The sequence below is a fragment of the Schistocerca piceifrons genome, chromosome X (genome assembly GCF_021461385.2).
Source record: "Schistocerca piceifrons isolate TAMUIC-IGC-003096 chromosome X, iqSchPice1.1, whole genome shotgun sequence".
Lineage (NCBI taxonomy): Eukaryota > Metazoa > Arthropoda > Insecta > Orthoptera > Acrididae > Schistocerca > Schistocerca piceifrons.
Window position 1 is genome coordinate 825,169,234 of NC_060149.1, and position 21,625 is coordinate 825,190,858.

General features: G+C 39.6%; 1 protein-coding gene across 2 annotated transcripts in view; it reads left to right on the top strand.

Moving 5' to 3' along the window:
- Window positions 1-21,625, top strand: part of LOC124721089 (polyamine-transporting ATPase 13A3-like) — a 191,568-nt gene that overhangs the window by 156,806 nt on the left and 13,137 nt on the right. For both annotated transcript variants that reach the window (XM_047245900.1, XM_047245901.1), the window contains 2 exons: window positions 2,528-2,770; window positions 11,466-11,623. In XM_047245900.1, coding sequence (XP_047101856.1) covers window positions 2,528-2,770; window positions 11,466-11,623 — 401 coding nt within the window. The remainder of the gene's footprint in view (window positions 1-2,527; window positions 2,771-11,465; window positions 11,624-21,625) is intronic.

The window sequence follows — 21,625 nt, forward strand, 5'->3', positions numbered from 1 at the left end:
TCTACATTAAAAAGCATTATAAAATTCAGTTGTCACAACATTTTTCCACTTGACTATATCTTGATGGAGCAGATGTAAACGATTAAAGATCATAAGTTCAAGTGGGAAGAACATACCACACAATTTGCTGATATACCTAACCATATCTCAATTTGCAATGTAAATGTTGTTAGTCATAGGTGATGCAAAAGAGAAGATAACTGCCTAATTTCCTTGCTTTCCTCTCATAGTGACAAAAAGTATAATATTCTTGGTTAGCTTGTAAAGGCAAACCAAAGTTGTCCTAGTTATTAAATATGTAACATGAATTATTTGAAGTATAAATTCAGGCACACCCTGCAAAAAACCTGTTCAGAGGATAAGGATACACTAACCACTGTTTTTTCAGTGCATTTATTTCCAAATGAAATTTACTATAAATAATATACCTGTATTTCAGGCCAACACCTCAGTTCATGTATTCAATACTAGGAGTAAGAACAGTTAACAGGAGGAGTCATTAACTGTTATCCAGAACCTCCTACCCTTTGCCACCAGGGTCATATTGCTTCAGAAGGCCCATATGCAAGACCTGTCCTATGGTCCCACCCAGCACATACTGTTCCAGTCCTGTCACAGGCATATACTACCCTAATAGAGGCATGGCCATTTGTGAAAGCAGTCATGCCATATACCAACTCCACTCAAATTTCTTCACAGGCTTTTGTAGGTATGACCATTAACCAGCTATTTGAATGAATGGCCATTGCCAAATCGTGGACGAGAGCAAAGTTAATTACCCAGTGGCAAAGCATACAGCTGAGTGAGACATACCCAGCTACAGTGGTTGTTTCTGAATCCTCCCTCCCTGTACCAGCTTTTCTAAATTACATCAATGGGAATTGTCCTTACAGCACATCCTTTCCATCCCACAATCCTATTAGCCGCAATTACCACTTACCCTTGACCATACGTACCGTCGCCCCTGTCACCGTGCCTCTCAATTCACTTCATTAATCTACACCCATATTGTGTCTCTATGCAGTCTCCCTTTTTTGCTGTTCTGTTTCTCTTTGTTCCAGCCCACTCCATCACTCTATATGCTGTACACAACTTACTCTGCCTGTGCCAGGTAGGGCCCGTCGATGCCCTGTCCAAAACTAGTCACCATCAAGATATAAAAAAGATACTTCTCAATGCAACTGGTGACAGAGCTACAACCATTTATTTCAGTAGTATATATATATATCTTGTAGCTCCCATCACGCTGGAGACTAGAGGCAGCTGTGAAATATTTTGTTACTCATTTTCTTTGACTCATCTGCGATTACTGTTTTTATTTATGTGCTATCACATGTGAAGCAGCTACAGCTTCAGCTTCAGGCACTATATGAGGTGCTATCCAAAATTTTTGGGACTGGTGCTGCCATCTGTTGAAAACCTTACCTTTGGACTAATGGTCACCATCACCCTCGAAGTAGTTCCCATCCACACGTATACACCAGTCCCAGTGCTTCTGCTGCTGGTCATTTTACCCTTCCATTCCTTCTACTTCGCCCAAATTCTCCTGACCTTCTTCTTGTTCCTCTTACCCACTCCATCTAATATAAACCCTCATCCCAGTCAGCCTGCATCACTCTTACAAGGCACAATGCATGTATGTGTGTGTTTTTGTTACTCTCTTATTTTTGAGAAAGGGTATAGATTGAAAGGTTAGTGATGATTTCAGTCTTGATTGTGGTCACATGGGCTGATCAATGTCTAAAATTTGTGGTTGGTTAGTTGATTTGGGGGAGGAGACCAAACAGCTAGGTCATTGGTCCCATCAGATTAGGGAATGATAGGGAAGGAAGTCGGCCGTGCCCTTTCAAAGGAATCATCCTGGCATTTGCCTGAAGTGATTTAGGGCAATCACAGAAAACCTAAATTAGGATGGCTGGACGCAGATTTGAACCATTGTCCTCCTGAATGTGAGTCCTGTGTGCTAACCACTGCACCACCTCACTCGGTCCAACTTTGTGGTGAGTGGTTACCTTTTCTCCTCCGATTATTTGTTTTTCACCTGGAAAACTACGAAGTGTAGAGAAATACTCATCTTCAGTGACTTGCCAATAACCATAAAATGTTTAGTTGGCAATAAAGCACAGTTTAAGGATTTATTTGTGGTCATCTATTTCTTCATGAGTGCTGGGTTTCTTAATAGACTCATTTGATGCACAAACCATTAAAAATATCTCATAATGTGTGTAGTATCTAATACCTGACTTATCCACATTTTCTGTGCCATATAGCTAGCAATTTATGTAAGTTAACATTGTGTGTTTTCTTTTGACAATACTGGCTACACACTTTAGTGTGTTTAAAAATTTAAATTATGTTTCAACTCTGAGAAAAAATTTACTTAGTATTTTTCGAAAGATCAGCTTTTCATTTTTTTGTAAACATGCATTACATGTTTTTAAGATGTACCATATCCTCAAGGACCTCCTCAGTTTATACCTGCAGACTGAACTGTGTATCTGATCTAATCTGCACATTTTTCTTCCAGTTCCTGCTGATTTTGACACTGTGTTACAAGGATATGCTCAGGAAGGCTACAGAGTGCTTGCCCTGGCATACAAAGGGCTCCCAAAAATCAATTATGTTAAAACACAGAGAATTCAAAGAGAAGAAATAGAATCAAACCTGATATTTCTTGGGCTCATTGTTATGGAGAACAGACTGAAACCTGAGACAACTGGAATAATAAAACAACTGAAATCAGCTAACATCAGGACAGTTATGATAACAGGTATGTAAACTATTATTTCAGCAGTTTTTCTTCCAGGAAAATTTCCATCATCTGATTTGTAAACACGATCACATCAAACAAAAAATGAACTTTTATAATTTGTTTCAAGAGACATCTTTTAGATATTACATGTAGTGTACATACTGAGATGTACATAATGTAAAACTGGTTTTAGGTGTTAAATGCATCCTGTTCATTGGGGAAACATATATTAAAGAAAAGTTATATATCTTTAAGAAAATCTAATGGTGTGTCATCCTTTTGCAAGTAATATAAATGCTCATTGTTAAAGAAAGAAATGATACAATTTCAATATGAGGATTCCTGCAACATTCGTATGCAGGAGTCACCTGTAACAGTGTGTTCATTGAAAAATGATCAAATAATCTGTGTAAGAGATTATCTTATCTTATAAAGGACGTCTGGAAATTCACACTCAAGCTCTTCGTCATACAGTGCAGCATTGAAATTTAAAACAAAATTACTCTTTGCCAAGATGTTGTGTGGTACAACATTTATGAGAAAAACTCTTATTAGTTATATCATGTGACAGCTCTGCAGGATGGGGAGAGTGATTTGAGTTTATCTCATGACTGAGTAACATTTTCAAATAATTATGACATAGGTCAGTGGTGTAAAGTTGTAGTTCAAACTACCTCAGATTTCCAATTTCAATCTTCTCAGATTCATTGGGTGTATTTTTTAATGTTCTGCATTGTAGGTTTGTTCAGTGCTAAACATGAATTGATACTGGCATCTAATTGTAGTTTACTATCCATCAATCTTTGTTTGAGATAACAAAGACTGATGGATAGTAAGCTACAATCAGATGCCAATATCAATTTGATATTTGGGATAACAAAGATTGATGGATAGTAAACTACAATTAGATGCCAATATCAATTCTTGTTTAGCACTGAACAAACCTACAATGGTATGAGCAAGTGTAACATGTAAAGATATAATGAGTGATGTAGTATTAGGACACTGGATTTGAATTTGGGAAGAAAGTAGTTCAAATTCGTATCCAAACATTCAGATTTTGGTTTTCCTTGGTTTTCCCAAATCACTTAATGCATATGCCAGAATAGTTTCTTTGAAAGGGTACAGCCATTTTCCTTTCTCACAGACAGGATGTTAAATCCTGATCTTCTCCTTTTGTAAGATATGGTACATACAAAGCTCAATAAAATTAAACCACACTGATAAGCATAACTGTACAATGAAACCACTGTCAATGTTTGCAGTAATTTACAGTCACTATTCAAAATTGTTTCTGAATGCTTAAGAACGTGAGTGGGAACATTCTACAACACGACACTATTGATGCTTTCAGTTCTAACTCAATGTTTGATTGGTTCCTGTCATAGATTTAACAGCATTGTTAATGTTAAGCATGGATGTCTTAAGTTAACAGAAGATGGTTTATTGTGTGACTTCTGGTTTTTCGGTATAATTTCTCTTCACTATATGTGGATCTCCACTTTCTAGTGTTACCACACCACATACTGTAGATAGTTTTCCCTCACAAACGGTGGAGGATGGGACATTTTGACAAAGAATATTTTTATTTTAAAACCTAGTCCTGCAGTGACTGATAAAGAGCTTCTGCATCTACATACAGATTCCACAAGCCACCATGTTGTGCATGGCGGAGGGTCTTTGTACCACTGCCAGTCATTTCCTTTCCTGTTCCACCCACAAATAGAGCAAGGGAAAAATGACTGGCTCCATATGAGCACTAATTTCTCTTGTCTTATTTTCGTGGTGCTTATGTGAAATATACATTGGCGACAGAAAAATCATTCTGCAGTCAGCTTCAAATGCCTGTTTTCTAAATTTTCTCAATAGTGTTCCTTGAAAAGAACGTCTTCTTTCTTCCAGGGATTCCCATTTGAGTTCCTGTAGAATCTGCATAATACTTGTGTGTTGATTGAACCTACCAGTAACAGATCTAGCAGCCCACCTCTTGAGTTGTTTCGATGTCTTCCTCCAATCCAATCTGATGGGATTCCCAAACACTCGAACAGCACTGAAGAATGCTTGGGCATGAATTTCCAAACAGCCTGGATGTATACTAGGTTGATAATTTCCATTCTACAATAATGTTTCTTCCTTAATGGACTGATGCATAGAGAGCAGTGTGGGTTCACAGTACAAAAAGCTTAAAAGTTCCACCATTAAACCAAAGAACCAAAAATTTGAAGCCATTACATTTGTTTAAGCAGCTTTCATGAACCTCAGCTCAATGATTGCTGGTGTTCCTTACTAATTTTCAGAATAACATCCATCAAAAAACGCTTCCCTTATTATCAGTCTGATAAGCTATGTTCATACTCTCAGTACTCAGATGTCTTGAGGCCTAATAGTCATCAAACACTCATCTTCTCTCTCTGCAGCATACTCTGTGTCCAAGGTGCCAACATACCGGCATATTGTTGTCTGTCTTCCAAATGCCTGTTTTTCTGTAGTGCATTTACTTGGTGAAGGAGTTGTTTGGCACTATGTCACATCATAAATCCAAGTATGACAGAAGCTATCTCACACCTGATGAAAGGAGTCATAGGAGACATATATCAAGTTCTGGTGAAGGATGCCACATCATTTTAGGGCACCTTCATATGTCAAATTGGTTTATGGGCCACTGAGAGAAAACTTTCCCAGCAATCTGAGATCCTAAACCTTGTTGGTTTATGTTCAGTGATGATACCAGGAGCCAAGATACTCTATCCTCATTCAGCTACATGCATAACACATTTTCTCCTATCCATTTTACCTGCTCCTCTTCAGTTCATCATGGTTCGTCCTGGACAATGACTTCCAATCACTCCATAGAAATCTGTTGTAACCACACATGTTCCATAATTCCTGTTAGGTATAACTCCAACTGTAAATGTGCGATAAGAAATAATATCCCTCTCATTGTAGGCTTCCAATCCATCAAGAGCTTTGTCAGTACCTCTCAAAACAGCAATTGTTAACCATGAATTGCCACTAACTACTTCTGTTGTAGTACAAGAAAATTGAATCTTGCAACCAACAAATGTAATAGGTCCTTGTAGTAACTCCTGTTGACCAGTTTCATTTGGTGTAATTGAAAATGTATCCACTGTCTTGTACACTGGAAGTCTGCTCCTCCTCATGTATCTTCTGCGGCGGTACGACATGGCGATGTGTAGCGTGCGGCTGCCTCAAGTCGAATGAGCCTGCAGCTGCCTCAGGACCGGATGACGCCACTGATAAGACGTCACAGGCGCAGTTATCAGTGCCATTGCGCAACTGGAAGTGAGTTATTCTGCAACACGGGTCTAGTAATACTAGGACCCGTGTTGCCCAGGGCATTTGAATCGCGCGCCACAGCCTCGTTCTGCGGCTAAGTCCCGCTCAAGGTCACCCGCCTTACACAGCGGCATACGGTCAACGCAAAGAGTTAACAATTGCTGTTTTGAGAGGTACTGACAAAGCTCTTGATGGATTGGAAGCCTACAATGAGAGGGATATTATTTCTTATCGCACATTTGCAGTTGGAGTTATACCTAACAGGAATTATGGAACATGTGTGGTTACAACAGACAAGCCGTTTTCACTGTACACAAGGAATCGCAGGAGGATTAATGCAGATGAGAAGTTGAATGTTTGGTGCAAGATGTCTGGTGTCTTAACTAAATATATTGTTGTACAAGGAGATATCACTTTGTATTACCATTCCTAATAAAGAGAACCATCCTTATCTATCCCGTGAATTTTTTTTTTTTTTGTAAATAAAAACACTAATTCAGCTACTGAAGCGTCTTTTTCTTCTATGGGTTGCAGGGGTTATGACCCCTGGGGAGGTGGGTGGGTGTTATACTCTAACTCTTTGCATTGACCGTATGCCGCTGTGTAAGGCGGGTGACCTTGAGCGGGACTTAGCCGCAGAATGAGGCTATGGCGCGCGATTCAAATGGCCTGGGCAACACGGGTCCTAGTATTACTAGACCCGTGTTGCAGAATAACTCACTTCCGGTTGCGCAACGGCGCTGATAACTGCGCCTGTGACGTCTTATCAGTGGCGTCATCCGGTCCTGAGGCAGCTGCAGGCTCATTCGACTGTAACAGCCGCCATCCTATGCACATTAAAAAGTCTCTCCTAACAGTCTAGCCACCTGCCATGGTGAGTAATTCCTTGTCCAGTATGCTGAATGTCCTATTAAAGCAAAATCTTGTTGGGGGAGTTTAATGAACCAGCATTAGAAAAAGACTGCAAATGATTCTATGGCTTCCAATGCCAATGTTGCAAATGAACCATCAAGACAAATAAGTGAGATAAGAGCTCACATACACACATGCAAACTATAATTTCTCCTCACTCCATTTGAATGTGGAACTGAAAAGGGAATGACTAACATTGGTTCAAAGCACCAGCTGCCATTTACTGTACAGAGGCTTGTGGGGTATGCATGTAGATTTATATATAGAAGGCCTTCACAGACAGGTGCTATCCTGCAAACCTAGTTCAAAAACAGATCTCCAAGAGGATATATCCACACATCTGTAATTTTCCAACCACCCCCACTAACCAGCTGCAAAGGAATACGTCCTGCCCCTCTCTCCTTTCCAAGTGCTGGGTGTATCACTATGGCTCCATGAAAAAGGAGCAAAGCCAGCAGCGGAAATATGGATTCACCACCAGTGAAAAAGATGAAGTCCCAAACATCATCGAACATGATGATGCAGAGTGTTTTTTGGGACCGCCACTATGTGGCACTAATAGATTATCCTTGTAAGAAGCAAACTGCTACAAGAGCACATTACAGAAATCTTGTGATAAAGTTTTATGGAAAGCTTTCAAGATGGAGTATTCTGTGAAGCTGTCCAAAAGCTGTTTTTTCTCCGTAACAATGCCTCAGCTCATTCTATACAGGCCAGCCACATATGCTTCTGTGGGTTAACAAATTTTGCCTTAATGTTCATGTTCTCCTGGCATGATCTCCACTGACTTCTTTCTCTTTCCTCAGATAAAGAAACAAGGGCATGACAGGCATTTCCAGAATAATAACAAGGTGATTTTTGAGGTGTAATATTTCCTGGAAAGCTAAAATGAAGATGTCTACAGTCAAGATGTCCATAAAGTCACCCATCAACAAGTTTCATGGTTGTAGCTAGATTTTTTTTGGGGGTGGGGGAGGGGGGGGGTTGAGAATTAAGACTTTATGACTACCTCTCCTACAATCCTACAAACATTATTAATACAGCTGTGAGCTATGTCGTATGCGAAGTGGCATAGTGGTTAATATTGCTGATTGGCATTTGGCATGCTGCTGGCCGCCAGTTCAAACCCGACCACCAGCAGTTATATGTTACTTAGTATTTATCATTTCCTGAATGCCTTATGTTTTTAATGTTTGTATATTATGGAATATTCAATGTCTGTATAAATACCAGCATTATGGAATATTCGATGTTTGTATAAACAGCCGCACACTTCATCCAGGAGTGGAGTTTTGTTCTGGCTGTATGTTAGAGCCAGTAACAAACATGTTTTCAGTTCTAAGTGTTGTACTTCACTGATAGCCCTGCCTTCAGGCGTGGATTTGATTGTAGTTTTGACATGACACTATTTGATGGAGACACAGGGTACTTCAAAACATTCACATCACTGTGGTTCCAACTAGGCAACATAAAAATCATTGACTACATGGACAAGAACCAAAGTACAAGCAGTACATCTTTCCCAAGATCTGTATATTCAGGAGACAAGTAGAGTCCAAAACAGCAGTAAGTCAGCTACAAAGCAGGCATCCATCAATGTTTTCCAGAAACGCTGATCGAGAGCCGACGCAATGGCTAAAACATTTAGACTGAGTTGCCAAATTCAAAGGTAGGATGACATGATGTGTTTGACAAATTTATACTTCTACTTTGATGGCACAGCCAAGAAGTGGTTTGAGAGCAATGAAGAGAAGCACAGTACTAGGGAAAAATTCTGTGCTTAACCAAAAAAAAGTTCAGTGACAATCAGCAGGGAGTCTGATTAATGGAAGAACAATTGAGGAACAGGGGCCAATATCATAAGGAAAAGACGTAGTCATACATGCAGAATGTTTTGGCACTGTGCCACATCGTAAATCCAAATATGACAGAAGATATCTCTCACCTGATTAAAGGAGTCATAGAGTTCTTCTGGTGATGGATGTTACGTTAGAGGTATTCATTAATTGGTGCCACCGGATGAAGAGAGAGAGAATGAGAGAGTCGAACAAAAGTTGTACAACTGACTGCCAAATGTAGTCCCTATGGCAGTTGTGAAAGACAACCACGGCTCACCTCTCTCATTCGCCAAATAGTAAGGGAAAAGACAGCAGAGTATGGCAGCCAGAAATGTCAGACTGAGTACACAAGAGATAGCAACCGTGAATGTCGACCCCATATGTTAGGAGGTACTGATCTTTGACACCAATCTCTGCCACTATGCAAACTTACCAGTAAGAATGGACTCGGCAACTTGAACTTATGCCGCAACCATCAAACAACAACCCAGCATCTGACCAGTACACCTCTTCCAAAATGGTAGTTTACTGCCCACACAATCTACAAAATGTCCTGGTTGGTCTTGATGTCTTGTATAGCCCTACCCTTTGCCACATGGGTCATATTCTTGCAAAAGATACAAGGTACAAGACTTGTCCTATATACCCATCCAGGACATCCTATTCCAGACCCATCACAGGCACATGCTATGGAAACAGGGCCACCAGCAAAAGCAGCCATGTCATATACTAACTCTGCTTGTAACTTTTGCACAACATTTTATCAAACATGACTACCAAAATGAGTGCCCGCTGCCAAACTGTGCCCAAGAGTAAAGTGGACCACCCAGTGGCAGATCATTCATTTGAACACAATGTTTGTCATTTGCACAAGAGTCTGTCCCTGCTCTGGGAGTAAGATAAATGGTACAAAATTTAATGGCTTTAACTTTGAAGGTTCTTCTACACTTTTGTCACCTGTTTTATTTTCTTTGTGATTACAGTTCTGCGTATTTATGTTTAGTATACCTTGCATGTTGTTAAAGGCATCTGCATTTCAAAGATGTGAGACAATTAATACTAATAATGAGGAAAAGGTCACTATTGTAATGTTACACAAACACAATATCAGTATTCCAATCAACTAACTTTTATTCCATTTCCACATGCAGGGATATACTCAGACACAGAATGAAGCAGTAGCTAGTACAAACACACATAACCAAGAAGTACATTAACACACAGTCTAACATTGAGTGTACATGTGTCACATAAACATTGGTCTGCAAAGGGCTCAGGTGTGCCAGCTTATATACGGCTGCTTTGGCACATGGCAAAGCACTTGCTGCACATTCTGTACCCATGTCTGGTGGCTTCTTTAGGCTGGCTGTGGAACGACACTCTGTTTAATTATACGTGCTCACAGTATAACGTTACAGCAGTCACTTTCAGATACTTTCAAATAAAGTAGTGCATGATAAACAGTGTGAACAGAATATACAGACGATTTGACGTTCTGTTCTGGTTTATTTTTGTTTCGTTTTCATCTGAAGGTTGGAGCTAACATTCTTATAAAACCATCAGTAGTATAAATATTTTTTTCTGAAATATTGCTTTCATTTAATAGGTACCTCAGTAGTTAACTTATTCTTGCATGCATTTCATTCTGCATTGTCATTTCATTTGATACTTTAAAAATGAAAAATATTTTCTGGATCATCCACTGAAAGCAGTCATGCACTAATGCACCATGACAAATTAAATGAACTATTTTATTTGGGCTAATGATGACTAGTTTCAAATGTGTCCACTCATTATAGAACCATTACCTGTGTGGTTCTGGAATGATTAGTGAAGTAATGTTGTACATTTGTACATTTGGAGCTCTTCACAACTGCTCAGCATTGAACATTCTGTGTCCATAATGTAAGTGCCTACTACATCCTGAGTCATCTGTTAGTGGAATGTGGTAAAAGTCATCATTAACTGAAACTGTCAATGCAACCTGATACAGGAAATTTTCAAAGCAGTGTTGGGATTCCACAAGGAACTCTTGGCCTAATGTACTAGTGCATGACTGTGTTTCAACCTTGAACTCTGTCCTTTCACGGTGATCTATTTCATCAAAATAGATCAGTGCAGCAGCAGTAGACAAGCAGTTTCTATGGGCAAGTTGTTGTGTTCTGCCAGAAAATGTCACACCTGAGATCTGATGCAAAAGAAATGTGACTGAAGTTGCAAAATTGTTTAGTTATCAGAGATGCTCAGTTAATGGTGCTTGCTGTCTTGTAAGACATATTTGAGTATACACATATCTCATTCATTCCTTGTTCCTGTTTGAAAAATAATTTGCATGTCATTTTCCATGGGCTGTGAAGGAGCTCCACCATTACTGTCTCCTGGCAGAGTGCAAGAACAAATCTGTCCTAAATTGTTTGTCAGCTGCCATTGAGTTGATCAGATTTGATACTACGTATCAAAGCAGTCACACACTAATATGCAATGACAAATTGTTCCTTAGTTATACGAACAGTCTCATTTCTTCTGTCAGAGTAGAATAAATGTGTATAATTTGACATCTTTTTTTCATTTATTTGATGTAATTTAATTTTTTATTTAATTAGAAACATTTATCAAGTACACAGGAGGGCTGTAAGTGTATTAAGGTCTATGTACCCATATTGCAGGAGACAACTTGCTCACTGCTGTAAGTGTAGCGCGTGAATGTGGAATAGTGAATTCATCCCAGAGAATTATTATTGTACATGGGAAGCCACCTCAGCTTTCAGGCCCTCCAAGACTTTTCTACACAAATGCTTCTTCTCGTCTCATCCAACGAGATGTGGTAAGTATTTTCTACAGTTTTATGTGTACCAGTGAACCCAGCAATGCATCCCAATTTGCTATGTATGTATGAGAATTGAATAAAAGTCCTAAGCGCCTTCTTCCCCTCTCTCTGTCCATCAACTCTTCCCCCCCCCCCCCCCCCCCCTCCATCCATCTCATTCTCTGCCTCTCTCATTTCCTCACCCCACCTCTCTCTAACTTCAAGCCTTGTTTATTCTTATTTCAAATTCAGATTCTGTAGTGGTATTCTAACAACAAGCTATAAATACAACATTCCTGTATTCTGTGAACACCGAGTGTGAGAAATAAACCAAAACAGTACATTATTGCGTATACAACTTTTGTGTATAAAAATATATAATGACAAATAGCATCTATGGGGAAACAATTTCTCTAACATTTAAATGCCCTGTTATCATAGTTAAAACTGAGTGTGAGAAAGGAAAAAAAAAATTCACACATGTTTTTCTTACCGTCAATTTTAACACAAAACCTGTATATTGTTGTTTAAACAACATATAGCCTATATACATCTGAATGTTTGTTAGAGTACTGAGTGAAAATCTGAAGTAAATCAATCAAGAAGTTTTCAAGATTTTTGGCCATAATGTTTCCCCTTTTTACATTACATATACATTCGTATATTATACACATTTAATAAATATATAGCCTGTGTCCCTGTGAATGTTCATTAGAGAATAGTGTAAAACTTTGAAGTGAATCAGTCAAGAATTTTTTGACATTTTTGGAAACAATGTTTCCACTTTATATGTTATGTATATATTTGTTAATATATATATTTAAAATAAGTGTAGCCTATGTCAGTCCCACTGTTCATTAGAGTAGCATTTAAAAATTTGACACTTATGGTAACAAAGATAAAAGAATGACTTTTATAGTATAGAATAGATTTTGAAGATATATGGAAAATGGTCATCCTTGAAAAACTCCATGGACTTACATAAGATGGTTGGGTGGAAGTACCACAATAGAGTTATTAAAGGCAGGAGGTTAACAGCCCTCTTTCTGAGAAAGAATCAATGTAGATGTGCAGCATTAAAAAAACAGTTACTGAAAATTTGAGTCTGATCAGGACTTGAATTCATATTTCCTGCTTTTTGTGAGCAGTCACCCTAACCATTAGGCAGTCTGAGCATACATCCAGATCTTATTCAAATTTCCATTGTCAACAGTCATGATGTGTGTGGGAATAGTGCCACTGGGGAAAAGGATTTGGTGGAAAACCAAGGCTTACTCTGTCATAAGGGTATATGGGGCTAACTTCACCTGTTGGGAAATCTGCTGTGTCCTGTGCCAAGAGGAGGCAAACACAAAAGGATAGGGGTCTATTAACCATTGGGAGTTCAAATTTATGGCAAATAATGGTACCCCTTTGGAAAATGGCAATCTGAGCGTACATCCAGGTCTGATTCAAATTTCCATTGTCGACAGTCATGGTGTGTGTGGGAATAGTGCCACTGGGGAAATGGATATGGTGGAAAACCAAGGCTTACTCTGTCATAAGGGGTATATAGGGCTAACTTCACCTGTTGGGAAATCTGTTGTGTCCTGTGTCAAGAGAAGGCAAACACAAAAGGATGGAGGTCTATTAACCATTGGGAGTTCAAATGTATGGCAAATAATGGTACCCCTTAGGAAAATGGCAGCAAGGAACACCATATGTACTCAATGTGTATGTGTAGGAGCCTCATTCAACATGTTCATGAGGCTATTCAAGTAGCCGTTGAGGGAGGATGGTGCAGCATCTGCAAATCGTTGCATATGTTGGATCAAACAATACCTTTCATCTGGTCTCCAAGGTCATACTTGGATCATTCCAGAGATGGACAGAGAAGGTTGGAAAGAGTGGTGTAGTGTACAGAATTTCAGCGAAGCTCACAGTTTGCAGGATTGTCCCTGGAACTGATCATGGCCCTCTGATTCTGACACAAGTGGAAGGACTGAAGCCGTGACTTCAAAAGTTCTGTGACAAGCTTGGCTACAACTTCCTAAACTTGCACCATGTGGTTGAGAAACACACGGTCCCCGTAATGGGTCAAGTGTGCACTACACATCAGCCAAGTAGCTGACTCTGTGGGGGGAATTCTCCATCCAGTCCAGAAAACAGCAGCTGTTGGAGAGCCGGAAATATTAGCCAAAGATCCAAAGGCCTACAGGCCAGAGTATTAAAATCCTAGTAATAAACAGCTATGGCATTCACAACATGGTAATAGAGCATGAAGTGCTCCAGAAAATGTGTGAGCTCAGATAATACTTGGTATATGGTTAAAACATGGAAGTTAATAGCAGTGAGGTTCTTGGGGAAAATTTAAGTGTGTATCAGAAGAATAGGCTAATGGTAAATGGAGGTGGTGTATTTGTCACAGTAGACAAGAAACTCAACTCCACTGAGATAGAAATTTAAACCACATTCGAGATTGTTTGGGCACAACTCATCCCTTTTTGGTGAAGCACTAGGAGACTAGCAAGTCATATATTTAGCTTTTCTGTTTGTGTTCATAATTTAATTCCTAAATTCTTCGTATATCTATGTGTACTTGCAAAGTTTAATTGTAAAAGTCATTGCATATTTTTATATTTGACAAGTATAGTATTGCATTTTGGTTCCTCAAATTATTCACAAGTAAGTAACCAATGTAATAGTTATATTATTTTATATTTGTTTTGGTACATCATACATGGCACACAATAGCTTTTTTTATCCCACCTTCTACTATCAACACGTTTACTAAACAGACACCTCAGTTATTTCCTTTTTCTATCTCTTAACCATCCTTACATTCTTATAACAGGCAAGAATAAGATTTCGTTACCCCTTGGGAATTACTGTGCTGAACATATTTCAGATACTTTATATTTTTTGCTTCTTTTTACATGAACTCTCTTACATCAATAGGGCATTGTCTCAATTTATCTCCCCATTAACGCTGAAATTTATGCACCGCAGGGAAAAAAGCAACACTCTCAAGGACTGTGGTCAGTGGCACCAAGGCAAAATATGTGCATACTGAGGAGTTTTTGTGTTAGTGATTCATTTGCTTCAGTCATTGGTGATCACATGGTACTCAGGAGGCCTGTCTTTGCACCTTCAGTTTTGACTTTGCGAGCAGAAAATGTGCTGACCGTAAAAGTGAACAGTGTTTGCAACATTCATTCTAGGGTACAACCATGCCCCATTAATGAGTACATACTCGTATTGAACAGATTCAGCCATTTGAAAGGGCTCGCATTGTGAGCCTGCTGGAAGCTGGTTGAACATATCGATGGATTTCTGAACATGTTGAACACAATATACTGGTGTCACTGCTTTCAACAGTGGTCTGCGGAACATCCTCACACTTGTAGATCAGGTTCTGGATGTCTGCATAGTACAGATGCACATCAGAATTGACACTTTGTATAAACAGCAATGGCTGACTGAATATCATTTAGGGATGAAATCTTGGCACATCTTGCACCTGCTGTGTCATCAGGGATCATTGGGAACCATCTGCTTGCAGCAGATTTAAGATCACATGAGCGTTTGGCCAGTCTACCACTGACACAATGACATTGCAGAGCATGGCTACTCTGGTGTTGTGAAAGACATGACTGGTGAGTGAAATAGCACTGTGTTGTCTTCAGTGATGAGAGTAGGTTCTGTCTGTATATGAGTGATGGGTGGTGCATTGTGTAGACGTGGTGAGCTGCCTATTCCAGAGTGTATTTGCCCGTGACACAGAAGTCCCATCCCAGGCTTCACTGTGTGAGGGGTCATCAGTTACAACTCCCAGTCCAATTTGGTGTTTCTGCCGAGGAAGTAATCCGTGACCACTACATTGCACAAACTCTTATCCCTGTGCTTTTACTTTTCATCGATGGGAAGGTGGTGTGCTTTTTCAGCTGGACGGTGCACATCCACATACAACAGTTGCAATGCAGTGTGCTCTTCATGGTGTACAACTGCACTGGCCAGCAAGAACACTGGATCTCTCACCAATTGCACATGTATGGGACATGATGAAGTGGGAACTTACTCGTTCTACAGGGCCTACAAGAAATACTGTGAAATTGCAACAAATGGTGCAAGATGCTTGGGACAATCTTTTCAGGAGTCATTTGGCACCTTTATGATTGTTTGCCTGCATTACTGCCAGAGGATGGTACACTGTGTATTGATGGAACAGTTTGGGCACATTTTACTGCGACACGTGTTTCATTTGGTCTGAATTTATTGTTGCATATTTCTATAATGGCTGACTACATGTCATCACACTTGTCAATAAAATGACCTTTTTCTTGAAGGTGTTGCATTTTTTCAACAGTCTATTTTAAAAAATGCATATTTGCAAATCTTCCATTACTAGCTGTGTTACATAACATCACTCACAACTCAGTCATCAAAAATATCCTTCAAAAACAACAACCTTTTCTATTCCTTCACATTTCTAAATCTGTCTACAAAAATTTTAATTGTAAAATTGACCTACTGTTTTATTAATAACATTTCTATTGCACCAATGTACAAACTTTATTCATTCTCATATCAAACTTCAGTTGTTATGTAAGGACCCTCATTTGCTGGTTTGTTTTGTATCTGACATCACACTGAAGTAATTTCCACATGTTGTTTACACTGTTATAGCAGTATGTGAAAGTTAATTAATTGTGATGTAATATTGTGGTGTGCTTACTGTAAGACCTTCAGTACACACACCATCAGATTATTTGACTTGTCGCTCTAACGAAGTAGGCGAGTGTCAGCAATATGTCTCGTGGTCTTATCGTGGCATGTTTATCTTCTGCCATTAGGTCAGACGATAGAAATGCCACTTGCATGCTTAGAGTAGCAGATTGACGGTGACCAACTTTAAACAGAACTTGATTAATTTTCACACACATTTATTAAAATAATAACAAGCATAAAAATTACTTAACTTGGTTCTGGATGCTATTTACAATTGACAATCTGAAGTTCCTTTGGTATTGGTACGTTAATCTTATTCTCACATATATCTCTGATACTTGACAAAAGTGTCTCTACATTTATCTTCATGGCTATGTACAGGAATATGGTAATCTTATTAGGCGCAGACTGAAACTTGACTATAGACTGGTACAGACAAATGTAGACCTCGCACAGACTGGTACAGACTAATGCAGACTTGTACAGACTGATGCAGACAAATATAGACTGACTGATCGGAGGTTTGTCCACTCGTTATAATACCTCGCGCATTCATGTATCACTGCGCGAGTGTGATCCGTGAGGAGAAAAGATTCTACATTAGCAGCAATTTCATTGGCTGCATTACATATTAATACACGGATCGACGGAAGCAGAATTTGATCCGTCTGTATGGCAGTGCCATCTCGTAGTGCAGAGACGGATGAGCGCTGCACCTGCGCTGTCTGCTTAGCGGGGCGCGCTCTAGTGGGAAAGTTGTGTACGCGCTGACTACGCGGAACTATGTACACAAGAAATATACAAAAGAATTCAGCAAAATTCGCAGATGAACATTTCTGGTGTTTTGACATCACAGTGGAGGTCCTTGCATAATAACTGAAGCTATGACTTTAGAATTTACTTGGGTGAACTAAAAACAGTACACAGAGTGCATCCCATAAGTAATGCGACCAATTTTTTTCTGATGCAACGGTACACCACAGGGGGGTGTTAGCTTCAAAACGCTCTTTGTCTCATTCGGCTGTGAGCTGCCAGAGAGTCAGGATGTGGGTTTCTGTCAACCCCATTTTGAGTTTATGTAACACGGCACAATGGATCATTCTGTAGAGCAACGGTACGCTATCAAATTTTGCGTTAAACTTGGGAAGTCTGCCACCGAAACGTTTCCATTACTTCAGCATGCTTTTGGGAATGATTGCTTGTCCAGATCACAAGTTTTCTGATGGCACAGGTCAATCATAGAGGGCCGAGAGGAGATCACCAATGAACCTCGCAGTGGACAGTCATCAACCGCACGAGTCGACGAAAATGTGACACGTGTGCACGATTGTTTGAACTCTGACAGATGGTTGAGCCTTAAATTGACAGCAAAAACTCCAAACATGTCAAAAACAACCGTTTTCCACATTTTGACCGAAGATTTCAACATGAGAAAGGTGTGTGCCAAACTCGTCCCAAAAGTGTTGACCGACGAACACAAGCACATGCGAGTGCTTCAGTGCTGAGAAATGTTGGAAATGTGTGAAAATGATGCTCATTTTTTAAACTTAGTTATCACTGGTGATGAGTCATGGATTTTTTAGTACAACCCTGAGACAAAAAGGCAGGGTTCAGAGTGGCACACCCCATCATCGCCCCGTCCCAAGATGGCAGGCATAGCAAGTCCAGGATCAGAACCATGCTCATTGTCTTCTTTGACGTCAGAGGTATTGTCCATCGTGAATTTGTACCTACCGGGACTACAGTGAACTCAGCTTTCTACTTGGAAGTGCTCAAAAGACTGAAAAGGAGGGTCTTGCGCTGCCAAAGCGACATCAAGGACATGTGGAAAGTTCACCACGACAACGTGCCGAGTCACAGCGCCTTCATTGTCAACGACCTCCTGGCCAGGACCAAGACCCCATTGGTTCCCCAGCCTTCCTACTGTCCTGACCTGGCTCCTGCTGACTTTTTTTTGTTTCCTCAGTTAAAAGGAGTCATGAATGGAAAACATTGGGACACAGTTAAAAGCATCCAGGCGCATGTTACATCAGCTCTAAAGGACATTCTGGAAAAGGTATTCCAGGATGCCTTCCAGGCATGGAAACACTGCCTCCAGAAGTGCATTGATGCAAGAGTATGCTATTTTGAAAATTTTTGATTGTTTGTACTAATATATTCAATAAATTATTTTTTATGAATTTGGTCACATTACTTATGGAATACACTTTGTAGATAAGATGGTAGCTAGATTTTATTAAAAGTTTTCCATCCATTTTGCTCTCTTGATTTTGCCAAGAGTAGCCATCATGTCTACTATGAAACATAAATCCGTCATTTCCACCTCCAAAGTCTGTCCCTAACCATTTAAACAGGTGTAGGTCCTCCTTTTGTGGTACATTTACCCATTGTATTTCCTCTGTCACACTGCTCATAAATATGAACACCATTTTCTCTTGGAAACAAACTTCACCTTTATATAACATATCACCAGAAATCATCTTCATTCTTTCTCATATCCCAATCAAAACCTAAATTTCTGGTTATTTCCAATGCATTTCTTATAATCTTCTGTTAGCTCATGGCTGCTTTTTAAAAAAATATTACTAACTTCAAATGAGCAGCACACCTGCTTTTTTCCATGCATTGGTTTGTGTGAAATGTACTTTTATTTATGAACTTTACAATTACCTGCCCTGAAACCAGGCATACTTTATACAATCATTAATTACTCTCCGATGTGTAATTGCAAGTAACTTTTATGTAGATGGTGTCCATCGCTAACTAAACAGCTGACCTCTGATTTTCCATTATTGAACAGCTAATAAAACTCTTCACTCTTTATTTACTTCTCTTTTTTTCTTTTTAACTAGCCATTTTAATGGATCATAACTTCAACCTTGCATTTACTGATGGTAAGCGGGATTTTCTAGTCCTCTCCGCCCCCTCCCCCCCCCCCCCCCCCCCCTTATCAAAATGACATGAGTAACAAGAAAGATGGTATGACATATGACATCTACCTTAAATTGTAGATTATTTCTTCTATAGTTGACTCCTTACTACTACGTTACTAATTTATTGTTATATATTAGTCCAACTTCATTCTGTTTCCCATTAAAGACAAAAATGTTAATGATAAAGAAATGTTGAACGCCTTTTTATAGAAAAAATTATTATTGCAAGCAAAACACTGCCTGAGAGGCTTGTAGAAGAAGAATTTCGAGTCAATGCATAAACTCTGGGATATCATGGAAACGAGTTTTGAAATTTATTGGTAAAGAAAAGGGTTCATGCTATAGAACATATGAAGCGGGAAGGAGTGAAGTAAGGGAAGTAAGAAAGGAAAATAAAGATCAATGATCTTGAGATTGAAGAAAGAAGAGATAGACCCAAAAGACAGACACCCGTCTCATCCACAGAACCACTAACCGCCCTGTCATGAGGTGTGATTGATGAGCTGGAGAATGTGATGTTCCCCAATCCTACAGAAGCTTTACCTCCAGCCTCTTCTCCAGCAACCCTGAAAAGTGATACCTACACCCTGGTGTCTTAAACTTAATGTGAATTGCACATTTCCCTTATTAACTGCTTCATAACACCTAGCTGTGTCTACTGGATGCACCCAGCTAATTATCTGTTTAATGTAGCCAATTTCTAAGAACACACAGATGATAAAACTAAGTAAAGGTTCATCTACTTAACCATCCCTGAATAGGCATTTAAACCTAGTAATATTATTTTATTAAAGAAAAAAATTTTTTTAAAAATCTCTTTTCACAGGTTTATCAGTCATATCTGCATTATAAAGGGCTTTTGCTCGTACATTATTCCTCTAACTTGGGGCCTACAGTTCTTCCAGTACATTCTCAGGCATTCAATGCTTTTTATCATTTGTCTCACAAGGTCACATTCTATTTTACTGTGTGCACATTTAGCCACTCCAGTGTCCAAACTGACTGGTTTATCCCAATACAAAGAAGTGCACAAATATAAGAAACAGTGAATTCCCTTGTTAATACAAGTTGATACAATAATTCTTTGAGGGCGTCACATTGACCATTGTTTGGCAGTAAAAGAATGTGAGAGATGCATACATCTATGTGACATCCATACCCTGCAAATCACTGTGAAGTGGATGGCAGAGGGTACTTCCCACTGTACTAGTAATTAGGGCTGATTCTTGGAGTGCACTATGAAGTGCAGAAAGAGTATTCTTGCTGTAATTAATTTAATCTTGTCCTCAAATCCCTATGGAAGCTATATTTAGGGGATTGTAGTATATTTGTAGAGTCATCATTTAAAGCCAATACTTGAAACATTGTGAGTAAGCTTTCTTGGGGTTGTTTGCATCTGTCTTAAAGTGCCTGCAAGTTCAATTTCTTCAGCTTCTATGTGACACATTATGATGGGTCAAACAAACATGTGACCATTTGTGCTCCCATTCTTTGTATACATTCAGTATCCCTTGTTAGTTCTATTTGGTATGCATCCCACACACTTGAGCAATATTCTACGATGAGTTCAGCAAGTGATTTTTAAGAAATCTCGTTTGTAGACTGTCTGCATTTCCCTAGTTTTTTACCAACAAACTGAAGTTAGCCACCTGCCTTACCCCAATCTGAGCCTGTGTGATTGTTTCATTTTATATACCTACAAAGTTGTGGGAGGACGAATGGCTGGCGGTGACGGCCAATAAACTGCGGTTGGTAAAGTCAACCACTCGGCCGTGGCGTTCCTCCTGCCGGTTGCTCAGGCGGGAAGAGGTGGCCCTCACACGTCTTCGGATCGGGCACTGTCCTCTCACACATAGCTTTTTATTACGGCAGGAGGATCCTCCATTTTGTGATGCTTGTGGTGTGCACATCTCTGTCCAGCACATTTTAAAAGACTGCATTTTATACCGTGATGCACGGGCAGAAGCACAAGTTGATGGGGATCTGCCTTCTGTTTTAGCTAATGATGAGACGTGTGTGTCTAGGGTTTTTAAGTTTTGTGACATGTCTGGACTCTGGCCTAAACTTTTAGGCTGGAGGTTTTAGTGTATTGCAGAGTGGCTGACTCCTCCCCTTTTTTCCTTGTGGTCAGCCAGCCACTTCCATCTGCTACATTGTTCTAGCTCCCTCTATCATTTTCTTCCTGTGTTGTCCATGTTTTACTGTTGACACCCTGCTTCATCCCATGCTTCGGTGTGGATGAGCACATATTTTTCAACGATTGTTACCCGTGTTTTATGTTCCGTTTTATATTCCTGTTCTGGGATTTTTCTTGACACCCGTCTCCCTATGTTACTGAACGGGCGCTGAAGACCTTGCTGTCATGCCCCCCAAAGCCCCT